This window comes from Notechis scutatus, chromosome 16 (genome assembly GCF_049901735.1).
Source record: "Notechis scutatus isolate UNSWTSFEM ecotype Mainland chromosome 16, rNotScu1.2, whole genome shotgun sequence".
In the NCBI taxonomy this organism is placed as follows: domain Eukaryota; kingdom Metazoa; phylum Chordata; class Lepidosauria; order Squamata; family Elapidae; genus Notechis; species Notechis scutatus.
In genome coordinates this window covers 218,268-232,969 of record NC_142024.1, presented here as the reverse complement: position 1 = coordinate 232,969, position 14,702 = coordinate 218,268, and the positions used below count along the sequence as shown (strand labels likewise).

The 14,702-nt window shown below is 55.2% G+C and overlaps 2 protein-coding genes and 1 non-coding gene across 4 annotated transcripts; 2 read left to right on the top strand and 1 right to left on the bottom strand.

The window, feature by feature from the left end:
• The first annotated feature begins 2,972 nt into the window (after positions 1–2,972).
• On the top strand, positions 2,973–10,808 carry LOC113423981 (ATP-dependent RNA helicase DDX19B). Its single transcript, XM_026685589.2, has 12 exons — positions 2,973–3,155; positions 3,958–4,006; positions 5,016–5,069; positions 5,770–5,905; positions 6,367–6,459; positions 6,650–6,752; positions 6,954–7,068; positions 7,248–7,425; positions 7,619–7,856; positions 7,937–8,099; positions 8,323–8,514; positions 8,986–10,808. The coding sequence occupies exons 1-12, from the start codon at positions 3,096–3,098 to the stop codon at positions 9,045–9,047; spliced, it is 1,443 nt and encodes a 480-aa protein (XP_026541374.1). The 5' UTR covers positions 2,973–3,095; the 3' UTR covers positions 9,048–10,808.
• On the top strand, positions 5,176–5,315 carry LOC113424011 (small nucleolar RNA SNORA57). The gene has a single exon (XR_003372456.1). It is a non-coding gene; the product is annotated as a small nucleolar RNA SNORA57 (small nucleolar RNA).
• On the bottom strand, positions 9,593–14,673 carry UBXN10 (UBX domain protein 10). 2 transcript variants are annotated; one of them, XM_026685592.2, is made up of 3 exons: positions 14,542–14,673; positions 14,025–14,124; positions 9,593–13,758 (listed from the first exon to the last, which is right to left on the bottom strand). In XM_026685592.2, the coding sequence occupies exon 3, from the start codon at positions 13,741–13,743 to the stop codon at positions 12,844–12,846; it is 900 nt and encodes a 299-aa protein (XP_026541377.2). In that variant the 5' UTR covers positions 13,744–13,758; positions 14,025–14,124; positions 14,542–14,673; the 3' UTR covers positions 9,593–12,843. The 2 variants fall into 2 exon arrangements, with proteins under 2 accessions (XP_026541377.2, XP_087800688.1); XM_087944562.1 differs by having other exon boundaries at positions 14,450–14,663.
• Between the last annotated feature and the right edge of the window lie 29 nt (positions 14,674–14,702).

Sequence of the window (14,702 nt, the reverse complement as noted above, 5' to 3'; positions counted from 1 at the left end):
TGGACAAGGTCCCTGGCACTCAGCCGAGCCTGCTCATTCAGTGGGATCACGCTTGTAGGTGACACCTCTGAGGGAAAGGAAAAGGAACAGCTCCTTCCCGTCGCCTTCAAGGCTGGATTCCTGTTCCCATGATCCCCAGCCCTGCTGACAATTAGTGGCAGGAGAGGATGGAACCTGGAGTAGTCTCTCCTTTCTCAGGGGGGTGAACAATGCGTTGGCCCTGCTGGATTCTATCATCAAATGAACATTCATTGAACAGAAGATAAACTTCATTTAGTTCTTCCGGCAGTCTAGAAATGACGGGTTTTACGACAAAAGTTTGAACTCTGTAAATCACAGTTTAGTTTCTTATTCTTCTTCGGTAGGGCACTGTTTCTCAACCTGGAGCATTTTAAGATGGGTGGACTTCTAACTTGCAGAATTCCCCAGCCAGCCGTTGGCTAGAAGAGACCCATTTGAGGCCTCTCTAGTTTCTCAGCTCAGTGTTTGGAGGTCCAAAAGGTAATTCTAACTTCAGTAATTCTTCAGCTAATAGAGGAATGCAGAGCTTAGCTCATCAATGACAGAACATAATTAAAAACCTGCCGTTTTGGTGGTGTGAAGTACATACATAACCCAGCTTAGCAAAAGCTGCTTAAACTAGCCATCGGCTGCCCCCCCCGGGCCCATTGTTGGCTTAATTGCAGTTTGCAGATAATGGTGGCTTTGTGGATTTTGACAGGAGAGCCTGCTCTCTGCATTAAGACCAAAGCATAAACAACCTCATAAATCAGGCGAAGGGTGTCTGGAAGAGGGTCACCCTGTTCATTCTTTAAGTGGAACATAATGAGGTTCTCATTATTACCCTGATCTATTTCTCCAGCCATCTGGCTGCCCTCCTCCAGAGCGAATGCCAGAGAAGGAAGACACCGCTGAGATTTAAATGCCAGAAAAGAAGGTTATTTGAAGAATAACCACAGCCCAAAAGGAGAAAAAACAGTATTTTTCAGCCTTGGCAACTTTTAAGATGGGTGGATCTCAAGTCCCAGAATGCTGAGCAATGTCCAGATTAAAAACCCTTGGGGGTCCCGGGTGCTCTCTGAGCTTGGCGGTTTCCTTGCAGACGGTTCATGACCCAAAGCCAATGACATCATCAGGGCTAGTGATAATGTTACCTGGTTTGGGTAACGAAACGTCTGCAAGGGAACCACCCAGATCAGAGAGCACCCGGGACCTTCATGTCAACCCTGAGCTACAAATATTCCCCTTTGTGCCTGCTTCACACCACGTGCCAAGATCCCGGCTGGGGTTTAGCAAGATACGGACCCATAAGTCCCTCAAACCATTTGAGCTGTCTAGGGCGCTTTGTGAACGCAATTCAGACGGTTTTAACTTTTGGCCATAATAATTGAGCCAACGCAGGAAACTGTGTGAACAAAGTGGGGTCCAGGTGGTTGTGAGAAAAGAAGCAAGCAGTTTTCCTGGCAATTGAGCAAGCATTTCACCCCGTTCCAGGGGCATATCGGCAGGTATCCCATTTTCCCTTGGCCAGCCCTGATTCGGCTTGCCGCAGCTGCTTCCCCGGCGCCTGTGTGTGGCTCAGTACTGGCTGCCCGTTGCCATGGCAAAAGCCATGATGTCACCCTGGAAATTGAGACAATGATGAGACAGCGGGACCCCAAGGTTGACCCCGGCACAAAGTGGTCAGCATGGGAGAAGAGCGGGAAGGGGGAGGACGGTGGCTGAGCCCCAGGGGAAGGGGCAGTGTGGCGATGCACAGCGGCCCTGCCATGCCACCCTTCCCGTAGTTAGAGATGCCAACAGCATCATCCAGGCTGGCAGGAGGGGCAGAGGGGTTATGGCCAGGAGGAAAATGCCTTTGGCTCAGCCACAGAAGGGAGGAAACCCAGAGGATTTGCTGAGTACCCCCACCCAGCCGACGTTCACCCAGCAGCCCCTCACCAAGCAAGCACTGGCTTGGGACGGTGCTTCTCAGGCCTGGGCAGACCACCACCAACGCGTCCTTGAGGAACGACTCACGAGCCCATACCTGGTTTTGCAGAGAAGGCAGTGGAGCCGAGATCGAGCCGTCATCTGTGCAAAATGTTCTTTGAAGAAAAAACCTTTAGAGATTTTCTTGTTCACGGTTCATACGTTGTGTTGCACATGTGGGTTTGTTTATGTATTACATTGATATGCTGCCCATCTTGTGTCTGCTCTGCTGAGTGACTCTGTACTGGTGGCCCTTGACTCAAAACCATTGAGGGACCCTTCAAAGTTACAACAGCACTGACAAAAGTGACTTATGGCCGCTTTTCATACTTACGACCGTTGCAGCATCCCTGTGGTCACGGGATCCCCTTTCTGTGACCTTCTGACAAGCAAAGTCAATGAGGAAGCATGATTCACTTAACCACCTTGTTACTAACCGATCAGGGATTCATTTAACCTGGCAAGAAAGCGTGTAAAATGGGGCAAAACTCACTTAACAGATGCCTCACTTAGTAACAGAAATGTTGGGCTCAGTTGTGGTTGTAAGTCAAGGACTACCTGAACTGCCAATAGTTGCCCACACAGGTGAATTCCAGCCTGCCCACCCCTCGGGTGTTCTGAGTTCAAGTCTGCCCATCTGGTGGCTTGCAAGGGGCAGCCCTGGTCTCTATGCGCCCCCATAGCCAACATAGACCCGCGGGTGGGGGGCGTCTCGGGGTCAGCTGCAGCCAGCAGGGGCTCCGGGTCTCCCTTGCAAAGGAGCCTTGCAGGCGGACGGGGCATTGCAACGGCGGCCAGCGCATAGAGAAAAAGGCAAAAAACGACCAAACCTTGATAGGTTTACATTTCACAAGGCATTGAATTTTGCGGGAATCGCGCATGCGCGCACGCCCCGCCAACGGAACGTTCGAAACAAGGAAGAGAAGAAGAAAAAAGGGAAAGGGGGCGGGGCGGATCTAGCCGTTTCCGGAACGTCCGCCGTGCTGCCACCGCGTCCCTCCCGGAATCATTTCTGCGGTGCACGCGGAGCGCCTTCCCCATTTCCTTCGGCGCCTGCGCAGAGCCTGCGGCCTCCCTGGGGCTGGAGCTTGAGACCGAGCGGGCCGTCCGTCTCCGGGGAGAGGATGGCGACTGACTCGTGGGCGCTGGCGGTGGACGAGCAGGAGGCGGCCGCCGCGGCCTCGGTGAGGAAGGCTCAGCGGAGGGACCGGGTGGGCCGAGACACGCGTGTGCACGTGGGAACGGGTCTCCCTGCGGGTGGTTGGCCGCTCAGACAGTTTCCCGCTGTGGGGGTGGGGGGGGCTCACGAACCAGGAACACCCCCCCCCCCCCCATCGCAGAAGAAAACCCACAAACACACCTGGGCGGCTGTGTGAAGTTGTGGTTGTAGCCCTGAGTGGGGGAGGAGAATTTTGTACTAAGTGTTTTTAGTGATGTGATTTTGAAGGGTGTATATAAAGCGTGTGTATCCATACATGTACACACACACACACACACACACACACACACGCCCAAACAACAGAATGATTGATATGTGCAATGTAAACAGTTGAGGAGTGTTCTGTCAGTTGGACTTCAGCTCTTTTTCTCCTCTTGGTGATAAGGGCTGTCCATGAAGGTCTCCATCTCCTCCTCTCTGCCATTGGTGTCACCACTTAAGGGACTTTGGAAGGAGATCAGAGAACTCCGCAGGCCATCAAGTGGCTTCTTCCCCAGCAGCCTCAACTGGGGTGCCTTTTGTGCCTCGGGTCAGGCGGAATCCCCAGTGGCTGCCATGACCAGCAGACCCACCATGTCACTTTCTCCTTTAGAGAAAGGGAAGCTCATTGCTGGGCTTCTCAAACATGGCAACTTCAACTCCCAGAATCTCCTAGCCAGCCTGGCAATGTGGGAAACGAGTGATAGCTCACCCTTCCCTTTCAGGAGAATCGATGCGGGAAGGAAGCGGTAGTTCTTATCAGCGGTGTCTTCTTTTCTTCCTTGCAGCTGAGCAACTTGCACCTGAAGGAGGAGAACCTCAAGCCAGACGCCAACGGTGGGTGTAGCCCTGGTGCCCGAGGCTGATCCGTTTCCCGTAACGGTCACACACACCTCTGAGTCTTTTTCCTGCTCTTTGTTCTTGCCAGTTACGCCCACACGCAGAGACAATTTTCCTCCTGCTTTTACCAGTACAATTACATCCTCATTCCTAGGAGGCCAACCTGTTGGAACGGAGCCTAAGGCTCTTCTAAGCACCAAGGAATATATTTTAGGCATATGGTTGAGTCAATCAGAGCTTTGCTCGGGGGCAATAAATCTGCAAGCTTCACTGGCAAACATATACAGGTGGTCCTTGACTTACAACAGTTCATTTAGTGACCATTCAAAGTTACAATGGCACTGAAAAAAGTGACTTAGGACACACTTGCAAACATTATAGCATTCTGGAGGTCACATGATCAAAATTTGGGCACTTGACAACTGGCTCCTATTTATGACAGTCCCAGGGTCATGTGATCCCTCTTTTGTGACCTTCCGACAAGCAAAACCGGTGGCGAAGCCAGATTCACTTCACAATTGTGTTACCGGCTTAATAACTGCAGCGATTCACTTCATGTTGGCAAGAAGGGTCCTAAAACAGGGCAGAATTCCACTAACAACTGTCTCTCTTAAATTTTGGGCTCAATTGTAGTCATACGTCAAGGACTACCTGTATTGAGAATTGTGGCTCCATCAACAGCGGCGAATTGTAACTGGATAATTCAGCTGCTGGTGGTTTATGGGGCATGAAGGGTTATCATAGGACTGTGGAGTTAGGAGGTGCCCCCATCACCTAGGGCAGGAAGTATGGACTTCGGCTCCCAGCTCTGCTGGCTGGGGAATCCTGGGAATTGACGTCCACACATCTTAAAATTGCCACGGTTGAGAAACACCCACCTTCCACATTGTGCAGGAGAACCTATAAAGCCGTCCACGAGAGGCGCTTGTTCTGGAGTAACGGAACAGAACAACTTTCTAGGCCAACCCATCTTGACGGTGCTACAAAGGATGATTTGTCCCGACAGGTGCCGTTGTCAAGACAAGCGACAATGCAGAGAAGACAGAAGAGGAGGAAAAGGGTAAGTTTAACTGGCTCGGGACGTGGAAACCTGGCCTTGTGTGGGGGAAAGCCTCATCTCCCCTTCCAAGAAGGGCTCTTTGGGGTGCGGTGGGGGCCGTTAAGACCCTCCTTTTCTTGGCAGGGCTGGGCAGATGAGCGCCCCGCTCTGTAATGTCCGGAGGTAAAGCCAAGCCCACTCAGCATTCTGTCTTCGGTGCCAGCTGCTTGCCATCTGCTGGTTCTATCCTCAAGCGCTGGGACACCCGGTCTCCAACCAGAGACCCTCTAGGGGTGGTGGGTTTGGTATGTGGGACAGGGACAGCGAAGAAGCACTAGTTTTGGACGGGAAGCGCCAGAAGCAGAGAGCAGTTGCCCTCCTCCTCGGCATCATAGTGACCTGCTTTCCATGCTAAGAGGGCACCTTGGCAGAAGCCACCATGATTGGCTGAGGTCTCTCCAAGAGCCCTGGGGGTGCAGCGGTTAGAATGCAGGTGTCTGGTTCCAAGTAATACAACCAATATAGTGACAGCAGGATGGCAGGCAGACTCTGCCCACTGCCCGCAGTTCGATCCTGGCTGAAGGTTGACTCAGCCTTCCGAGGTCGGTAAAACGGGGACCTGGATGGCTGCGGGCAAGAGGCTGACATTTGTGACCCGCAAAGCCCTGTGAAGTGGTGTGTAGGTCTCTAGTTCATGCTTCTCTTTCCCGTTTGGCCACAGAGGATCGGGCCGCCCAGTCGCTGCTGAACAAGCTGATCCGGAGCAATTTGGTGGACAACACGAACCAGGTGGAGGTGCTGCAGAGGGACCCCACCTCCCCACTCTACTCGGTCAGGTCCTTCGAAGAACTGCGCCTGTACGTGCCGCTTGGCTCTTTGGGAGCCCGTGGGCCCTCGAGGGGGAGAGGGAGGCGTTGCTCTGAGCAGGGGGGCTTTGGTGGGGGAGGGGGGCCGCTCTGAAGCCGCCTTAGTGCTGTGGGGGCCTCTTGGGGGCTCCCGGCTGCCAGCACAATGCCCTCTGCCCTGCTGCCTGGGCTCAGAGTAGCTCTTGGTCAACTGGAAACCCAGCAACTGCAGCACAGCCTCAACCCGTTGTCAGTGCCGTTGTAACTTCAAATAGTCACTAAGTGAACTGTTGTGTAGGAAATACGTCAAGAAGGTTGAAAATCAAGGATGTGAACCGGTCAATGCAACATAGATTCCCAGTAACAAGTGGGAAGAAGTGGCCCATATTGTAGACTCCCTCCTGGTCTTCAAAGTCACTTGGAGGCCCTGGCCTCCTCCAGTAACGCTGCTGCGCTTTGCTCCCCCTGCCCAGGAAGCCCCAGCTGCTCCAGGGGGTGTACGCCATGGGGTTCAACAGGCCCTCCAAGATCCAGGAGAACGCCCTGCCCATGATGCTCGCGGAGCCGTAAGTCTTGGCCCTGGGCGGACGGAGGGCGGAAGGTGGGACGGGGTGGGGGCAGGGGGTCCCCTAACAACCCACAGAGAGTTCTCCCTGTGATGCTACCCTCTCGGATTGCCTGCTGGCACGAGACTCGGGGAGGGGGGGGGGCGTCCATTCCCTCTGAGCCACTTATTCCCTCTCCACCTGTCTGCAGCCCACAGAACCTGATTGCCCAGTCCCAGTCCGGCACCGGGAAGACGGCAGCCTTCGTCCTGGCCATGCTCAGCCGGGTGGAGCCGGATCACAGGCATCCCCAGGTAGCCACCGTGACCAGCCCTGGCTGGGACAGGGGCTGGAGGGGCCCAGGCTTGCTGAGGGCGATTTGGTCCTGGCCGGGGTCGAGGCAGGGTCCTCTAAGGCTGAGGAGCTGGACCTGACCTGTTGGGGAGGGGGAAACCCTGGGCAGGGGGGGCTTCTTTCGTTCCTCTTCTGAGTTGTTTCCTCCTCCTGCCCTCCAGTGCCTCTGCCTTTCCCCCACGTACGAGTTGGCCCTCCAGACGGGGAAGGTCATCGAACAGATGGGCCGGTTCTACCCTGCGCTGAAGCTGGCCTATGCCGTCCGGGGCAACAAGTGTGAGTGCCCAGCTTGGTTCCCTCCTTTTCTTGGCACCTGGCAAGGGCAGAGCCCGGCTGGGCGACCTTTCCGGTTTCTGCCACCCGTGGGGTCCCTGCGGTGCGAGAGTTGGGACGGCTTTCCCAGGGACAGTCTTCCCAGGGGTCATTCCTCCCCCTCCTCCCCCTCCCCCCTGCAGTGGAGCGTGGCCAGAAGATTGCCGAACAGATCGTCATTGGCACGCCGGGCACCGTCCTGGATTGGTGTTCGAAGCTCAAGTTCATTGACCCCAAAAAGATCCGGGTGTTTGTTCTGGACGAGGCCGACGTCATGATTGCCACCCAGGGGCACCAGGACCAGAGCATCCGCATCCAGAGGTGAGGGCAGGAGGGGCTGCCCGTTATGCGGCCACAATTTCTATGCGAAGGAAAACGTTTCCTGACTTGGCCAGGAAGCCAGCAGGAGGGCAGATAAATGTCCCCAGATTGTCCAATCCCTTCACCCGCTTCCTTTAACCTCATTTCTTTATTTGTGGATGCATGCATGAATTTTTTTTGCCACCGCGTTCAGGATGCTTCCCCGGGATTGCCAGATGCTGCTCTTCTCGGCCACCTTTGAGGACTCGGTGTGGAAGTTTGCCCAGAAGGTGGTTCCCGACCCCAACATCATCAAGCTGAAGAGGGAGGAGGAGACGCTGGACACCATCAAGCAGTATTACGTCCTCTGCAACAGCCGGGAGGAGAAGTTCCAAGCCCTCTGCAACATCTACGGGGCCATCACCATTGCCCAGGCCATGATCTTCTGCCACGTGAGTGCCGGGCCGGGCGACCTACCCAGCCCAGCCCCAGCCCCTTCCCTCCCTCCCTCGCTGACCCCTCCCTCCTGCAGACCCGCAAGACGGCCGGCTGGCTGGCAGGGGAGCTGTCCAGAGAAGGCCACCAGGTCGCCCTCCTGAGTGGGGAGATGATGGTGGAGCAGCGGGCGGCCGTGATCGAGCGCTTCAGGGAGGGCAAGGAGAAGGTCCTGGTCACCACCAACGTCTGTGCCCGAGGTGAGTCCAGAATCACAGGGCCGGAAGGATCCCAGGAGGTCTTCTAGTCCAGCCCCCTGCTCTCAAGCAAATAGCGCTCCAGTCTCCCATGTTGGAACACGCCGACATTGACTTCCAAAAGTCAGCAGGGTTGCGGTTACCGCAGTGTTGAGCATTGGGTCGTCTCTGTTAAACTGGCAAAGAGGCTTTCAATCAGCTGTTCGATGATAAATTTCCTCTCTAGGCATAGATGTGGAGCAAGTCTCCGTGGTCATCAACTTCGACCTCCCGGTAGACAAAGACGGCAACCCGGACAACGAGACCTACCTGCACCGCATCGGCCGCACGGGGCGCTTCGGCAAGCGAGGTCTGGCCGTCAACATGGTAGACAGCAAGCACAGCATGAACATCCTCAGCCGCATCCAGGAACACTTCAGTGAGTCCCTCCCCACAAGCGCCTGGGGGGGGTAGGGGGGCAGCTCTGTGGCCAGGCCAAGGAAATGCAATCCTGCCTTAGACACCCCCCTCCCCTAAGCCCAGCCGGAGGACGTGGGGGCCGGCCCCTCTCTCTCCACTCCAGCTGAGGAGGGGGCCGGGGTTTCTCCAGGCGGTGGCCAGGAATTGGGGTTAGTTCAAAGGCAACCCCTCCAAAAACAACCCCCTCCCCGCCCCACTTCAGCTCCATAGTCCATAGGTCTTAAATCCATCCATCCATCTTATAATCATATTACATATTTGGTTTTGTGGGCTTTTTAAGGATCATCAGCAACTCAGGGCTCTCCGGCTGGGCTTTGTGAGTTTTCAGAAACTTAAAATGTCTTTTTGGGGGCCAGACACCACTGGGGAACCGAACTGGCTCCCAGCTGAATCTTTTCGGACAACACTTTTTTTGCTTCCTTCTGTGCAGAAAAGAAGATCCATAAATTGGATACAGATGATTTGGATGAGATTGAGAAAATTGCTAACTGAGGGGGCAGCCGAGGGGATTGTGGGTGCCCGGCTTCCTCCCCGTGGCTCCCCCACCCTGAATGGAGACGCCATCCTGACTGGCACATCTCACCAGCCACGTGTGGAGCGGGGTGCCCTCCCCCAAGACCACGAGCGCTGCAGGAGTTACTTCACCCTCTTAAACCAACAACGATGCGGCTGGACTTTCATTTCCAAATTAGCGCAAACTGGAGAACACGGAAGACACGTTTCGCGAAGAAATGTTTACAGTAACTTTTTTCTTTTTTTTTCTTTTAGTTTAGCCTTAAGAGTGGGGGGACCTCTTCAATTATGAAAATGATGCCAAAACACATAGCCAATAATTAGAAGGTATTTTAATACCTGTTTTGTGGAGAGAGACAGCACTAAGATTGAACAGACAAATATCGCTTGTGATTTTTTTTTTTTTTTACACTTCAGAACAGATTAAATGTCCCAGGCAGGTTTCATGCTGGGTATGTGTGAAGTGGGCAGAGATTGCCATTTTTACTTGAGGAAAATCGTCCTGCTTCTCTGGTTTTTTCCCCCCAGGTGATGGCATGATAGTCTGCCTTTTCATTCTTATCCTTTTTCTCCTGCCCAATAAACGCCGGGGAGCTGCAATCCCAGGTGGGGGTCTCGAGACATTGGCTGGCTTTTCAGGGGTGGTGGGGAAGAGAAGCCAAAACCTTGGCAGGTTCACAGGACCTCACCTGCCCGTCAGCCCAGAATGGAGATAGGGAGGCAGAAAAAGACAGTTGAGCAGAAATAAAGAGCTCAATAGGGGAAGTATTTGTGAGAATGTTAATGCTGAGCTAAACCTCTGTTTTGGGGCCTCCAGAGGAAGGATGGGCGCGCAGGCAGGGAGGTGGGTTTTCAGCCTCACCTCTGGGCAGGTGCACCTCAAACCCCCCCCCCCCCCTTAACAGAGCCATGCTAAGAATTGCATATTTCTTCCCCAAGTCCCAGCAGGTCCTCCCCATCCACCATGAATGGGGCATTAGACCAGTGGTTTGCATTTTGGGGGGGGGGGGTGCTTTGTTGGTTGCAACCAAATTGATTTGGCCCTGATTTGGCTTCTTGAGCCGGGTAGGGGTGGGGAGAGATCATGCTTAAAATTGCAGTGAGCCCAAATGATGTTTGGTTCAGGGGAGGCAGGAAGGGGCTTCACTGGCCAAGGAGGCTCAGCCAATGAGGCCTTTTTCCTCTGAGTTCAGTTTGGATTCTCTGATTCCGCCGTGGCAGGCGCACGAGGGTTGGATCCAGTTGCTTTCTCTCTCTCTGGCACAGTAGAATTAAAAGTATTTTTATTCATGCTTGGGGGCGGGGGCAGAGGGCTTCCTGCTTGATACGGGACCCTTTTCTAAATCGATTAATTGTGGATTCTGAGTTTTTATCCCTGCGTTTTTCCTGGGCTGGGGCTGAGATGGGGATTCTTTTCATGCAACATATACGCGCCCTGCTCACTTTAGAAATGTACCTAAATTTTCAGGGTGTTTGTTTGTGCTCAGCCTCTTCGGTTTCTGTCGACAGCTTTGGGGGGGAGGGTTGTGTGTGTGGGGGGAATGTTGAAAAAAAACACAGGTGTCCACAGATTTTGTATGCTAGGGCATACTTATTTTTGTCCCACAGGAGATAACAGGCAGACATGGGCTGTGTGTGGCAGGGAGCCTTGAATCCGCTCTGGCCACACCAAGTGACAGGCAGCCAGGGCTGCATTCCGATGTAACCTCTCAGCTAGAATAAAGACCGCACGAGATTTGACCCCTGGCCTCGGCTGCCTTCCATGCGATTTGTGGCAGTGGGTCTTCTGCGGGCTGAAGGTGCCCTTTCCCCAACTCCTGACAAGCCAGAGGGGATTTTTAAATCGAGGAGGGTCTCACCTGGCATTTTCAGGCGAGAGCCCAGCCCTCCTTAAAGACTAAAACTAAGTTTGTTGCCATGACATTTTAATTGAAATAAAATGATCACAGCTGGTGCCTGCTAGGTGTTCCTTCTGCCAGCTTGGGGATGAATCTTGGGGGTCCCTGGTTGAGCTGAGGGGTGCAGGTTGCACATTGGGGTTCCACCTGGGAGTGCCGAGAGAGAGACAGACTTCATGCAGTCTTCTAATTTTTGGTGCCCTCCATCTTCCCGTGCTCACTCTCATCAACTGGAAGGGTGACCGAAACCAAGCATCAATGCTGAAGCCCAAATATTTAGGGTTAAATCCACGTGCTGGTGTTTTTAGAGTGTAGAATACCTTGCGTGGGTTTACAGTGACCAAGTTCCCCAACTGAGTGCACAAAATTCATTATTCCCCCTTCCATACAGTAATCGGTCCACCCCCAGCCCTCTTCCCTAGGAAATCCACAAGAGTTCACCCAGGCAGTTTTCGAATAGCTCCACCCTGTCTGTGTGGAAGGTATAAAAACCAGCACCTGATCATGTGGGAATGTTCTCTTCTCCCTCCCCCCCCCCAATCAAATAAATGCATGAGGCTGTTTCTATCGCCTCCCCCCAACCAGGAGGTAGACTACAGTTCCCAGCTGCCCACTTTGACTGAGGCCAAGTAGCCTCACCCAGTCTCTTTTCCCCCAACAGCTCAAAGAAGACCAGGCCAAGACAAGCTGCCCACTTCCCAGCACTGACCTTCCATGTTGGGTGTCCCACCCTCTCCGGGGACCCTAGGGGAAGAAAGCAGCCCCTGGCCACAGCTGGATGGTGGCCAGACATTCCCACTGCTCAAGGCTTCCACACCCTAGGAAAGTCCCTTCCTGCCTCCCAGCGTCCTTTGGCCTGTCTGGGCTAAGAAATCAACACTCGGAAGACGGACTCTCTTTGGCAAGCTGTCCACTCTGTTAGCATGTCTCATTGTGCAGAATACCGAGAGTTCAAACTCTGCCTGTGGACAGAGAAACATTTTTCTTTAAAACATTCAAATACAGTTTTAAGGGGGGGGGAGGCATTTTGATAACACCAACAGGCCACTCTTAATCAAAGCAGGTTGATTTGTTCAAAACGCAGCAGCAGCCCTTCAGGTAAAGCCCCACCCACCCACCCCCGGCAGAATTCAAGGCCGCAATGCGAAACACAAACACACTTCCATGACTGCGTTTCGCTGTTTCGGCGAAGAGCTCTGAACTTACCGCCAGAAACAACACTGAATTTCAAATTTACAGTGGAGAGAAAGCCTGCCCTCAGAGGATCCTTCCAGACTTCATTTGTGCCATAATCTTGTAAAAGAAATTTGATTAAAAATGCAGTAACCGACCTTGAGAAGGCTGAGCAAGTTCAAGAGTTTTTATCTACTGCCTCCCCTCCCCAGAATCGAGCAGAAGCCTTGAAAGAGCCTCAGGGTCCTGGCCTTCCCTCAGACAAGGCCAGTCTTTGTATCTTGCCACTCCCCTCTCTCCCTGCACCCCCAAAAAGGATCACCTGCACCACCTCCCTTCAACCAAAAGCTGCTTAAGAGAGAATCTGGAGCAAAAGGCACGCTGATTGCCAGCAGTTTCCTTACCCCTCTTCTAGATCCACATCAAATTGAATCAGGGAGGGACGGAAGGATCAGAAAAGGGAGAAGGAAGGAAAGATTGAGGGATGGGAAGAAACTCCCCCCCAGCATAAAACCCCTGCCCACCAGGTGGAATGGGGGGACGGGGGACGACCAAGGGCACCTGAAAGCAAAGGCCCCTTTGGGCTGAGCAGGGAGACCTGGGTGAGTGAGGGTCCCGGGAGGGGTCCCGGCTGGGTCTACAGGAGTGGGAGGGGGCTGGGTTTCCTTCCAGGGGCGTTTAATGCGAGGCACCCGCGCTCCTGCTCAGAGCTCCCCCTGCTGCTTGTCCAGCAGGATGCGCAGCACCGACTTGTGGTGGATGGCGCAGTCCTGCAAAGAGCGGCTGAGGTCCGAGAAGGTCCTGCGGGGCACTTCCACCGTCCCAATTCTGCAGTGCTGGTAGGTGGCGGCATTCTTCTGCTCGGCCACGGCCACCACCATCTCCAGGTTGTCCGTGGGCCGGAAGTAGCGTTCGAACCTTTCCCCCGAAGGCGAGCGGATGGCCAGCAGCAGCCGGGGCTCCTCGCAGGGCTCCTCCAGGTTGAGGGTCAGCGTGGTGGTGGGAGAGCCTCCTTCCCTCTTTTTATTCATCTGAGGCCTCTCCAAGGGAGCAAAGGGGGCCTGGGGGTACTCTCCACCTCCCCCCTCGTGCTCCAGCAGGAAAGAGGTGGGCCCCTTCGGCAGAGAAGGATCCTGGGGCTCCTGCTCTTCCTCGGCTGCTGCCGCCACCTGGGCACCGGCTGGGAGCTGACCCACCTGCTCAAACATCACTTCGGCAGCACCTGTCCTCTGTTCCTTCCTGCTGATGGATGGCAGCACCCGGTACTTGTTGAGGGAAGACGAGGCCCTGGTGGGCACTTGCTGGAGGAGGTCCGGTACTTCGGCTGGAAACGCCTGGATGGGCTGGGTGGAGGCTGCCCTCCGGCCACTGACTGCTTCCTCCCCGGGGGGGGCGACTGGCTGGGGGGACGATGGCACTTGGTAGGAGTAGGCCCCCAGGCTCTGGGAATAGCTCAGGCTGGACCGGGTGCGCCCCTTGGCGGATTTTGGCCGGGTGACATGCATGGCGACGCTGGGGAGTGGCGGCCAGCCGGGAGACTTTGCGATGCCGAAGGGGACCTTCCGTTCAGAGGGTGAGATGGTCAGAGGTGAGGCAGCGGCCATTGCTTTTCAGGAGGCCTGGGAAGGAAGGAGAGAGAGAAATGGCACGGACAGGTCAGCCTCTCCATCCAGCATGGCATTTTGCAGCTCACCTTGCCAGATTACCAAATCATGCATGAGGCCGGCATGCTCTGCTTGGGAGCCCACAGCAGCTGTGCCCCCCTCCCGGGGCTTGGTGCCTGCCCCAATTTTAGCCTCCAAGCACAAAGTGCCCTGCAGTCGGCCGCTGTGCCTCCCCTTGCCAGGCCTCCTGGGCGGGAGGAAGCGGGTGGAGGGCAGCCCACCTGCCGAGGATGCTCCATGGGCTCCGGGCGACTGGCGGCTCCGGGCATCAGGAAGGCCGTCAGTCCAGGAGGGTCTCGGGGGAATCGCTGGTCCTGCAGCCTGGAAAGGAGGAAGAGACCCGGGCTGGGGGTCAGCTGGCCACTCCTCGCCCCCTTTCCTCTCCCAACAGCCCTGCCAGGTAGGCCAACCCAGAAGGTCGGTTTCCCCTTCTTCCCCCCCCCCCCACGCCTGTCCCGTGACTCCAGGCCCCATTGTTCCCAGCCTGGCTCGCCCATCATCTCCCGCCGGACTATTTCCCCGGACTATTTCACCCATCGCCCGCAGCTTTCCTATGGTCCGGGAAACCACCGTCCCCATCATCCCCAGCCTGGCGTCGCCGGCTGTGCTGGACTTTCGATGCCCGTGGTCAGCGAGCTCGGGTTACCGCGGTTCTCGGCCGTAGTTGGGGACGATGGGGATTGTAGTCCAGCGGACGGAGGGGGTCGAGTCGCGGGGGAGGCCTGGTTCCCGCCTCACCTGGCCGCAACTCCATCCAGCGGCCTGCGCGCAGGCGGCCCGTTCTCGGTGGTAAACAGCGCCGCGTTTCCACGGCAACGGCCGCCGCCAGCCGACTTCCGCGGCCTTGACCGGAACAAGACGCGGGGAGAGAAAGGAACTCCCCCGCTCGCCAACCGGGC

Coding starts and splice junctions, on each gene's coding strand:
- LOC113423981 (XM_026685589.2), top strand. CDS start 3,096: ATGGCGACTGACTCGTGGGCGCTGGCGGTGGACGAGCAGGAGGCGGCC. Junction 5,906..6,366: donor TCCTTCGAAGAACTGCGCCT/GTACGTGCCGCT, acceptor CCCCCTGCCCAG/GAAGCCCCAGCTGCTCCAGG. Junction 8,515..8,985: donor CCGCATCCAGGAACACTTCA/GTGAGTCCCTCC, acceptor CCTTCTGTGCAG/AAAAGAAGATCCATAAATTG.
- UBXN10 (XM_026685592.2), bottom strand. CDS start 13,743: ATGGCCGCTGCCTCACCTCTGACCATCTCACCCTCTGAACGGAAGGTC.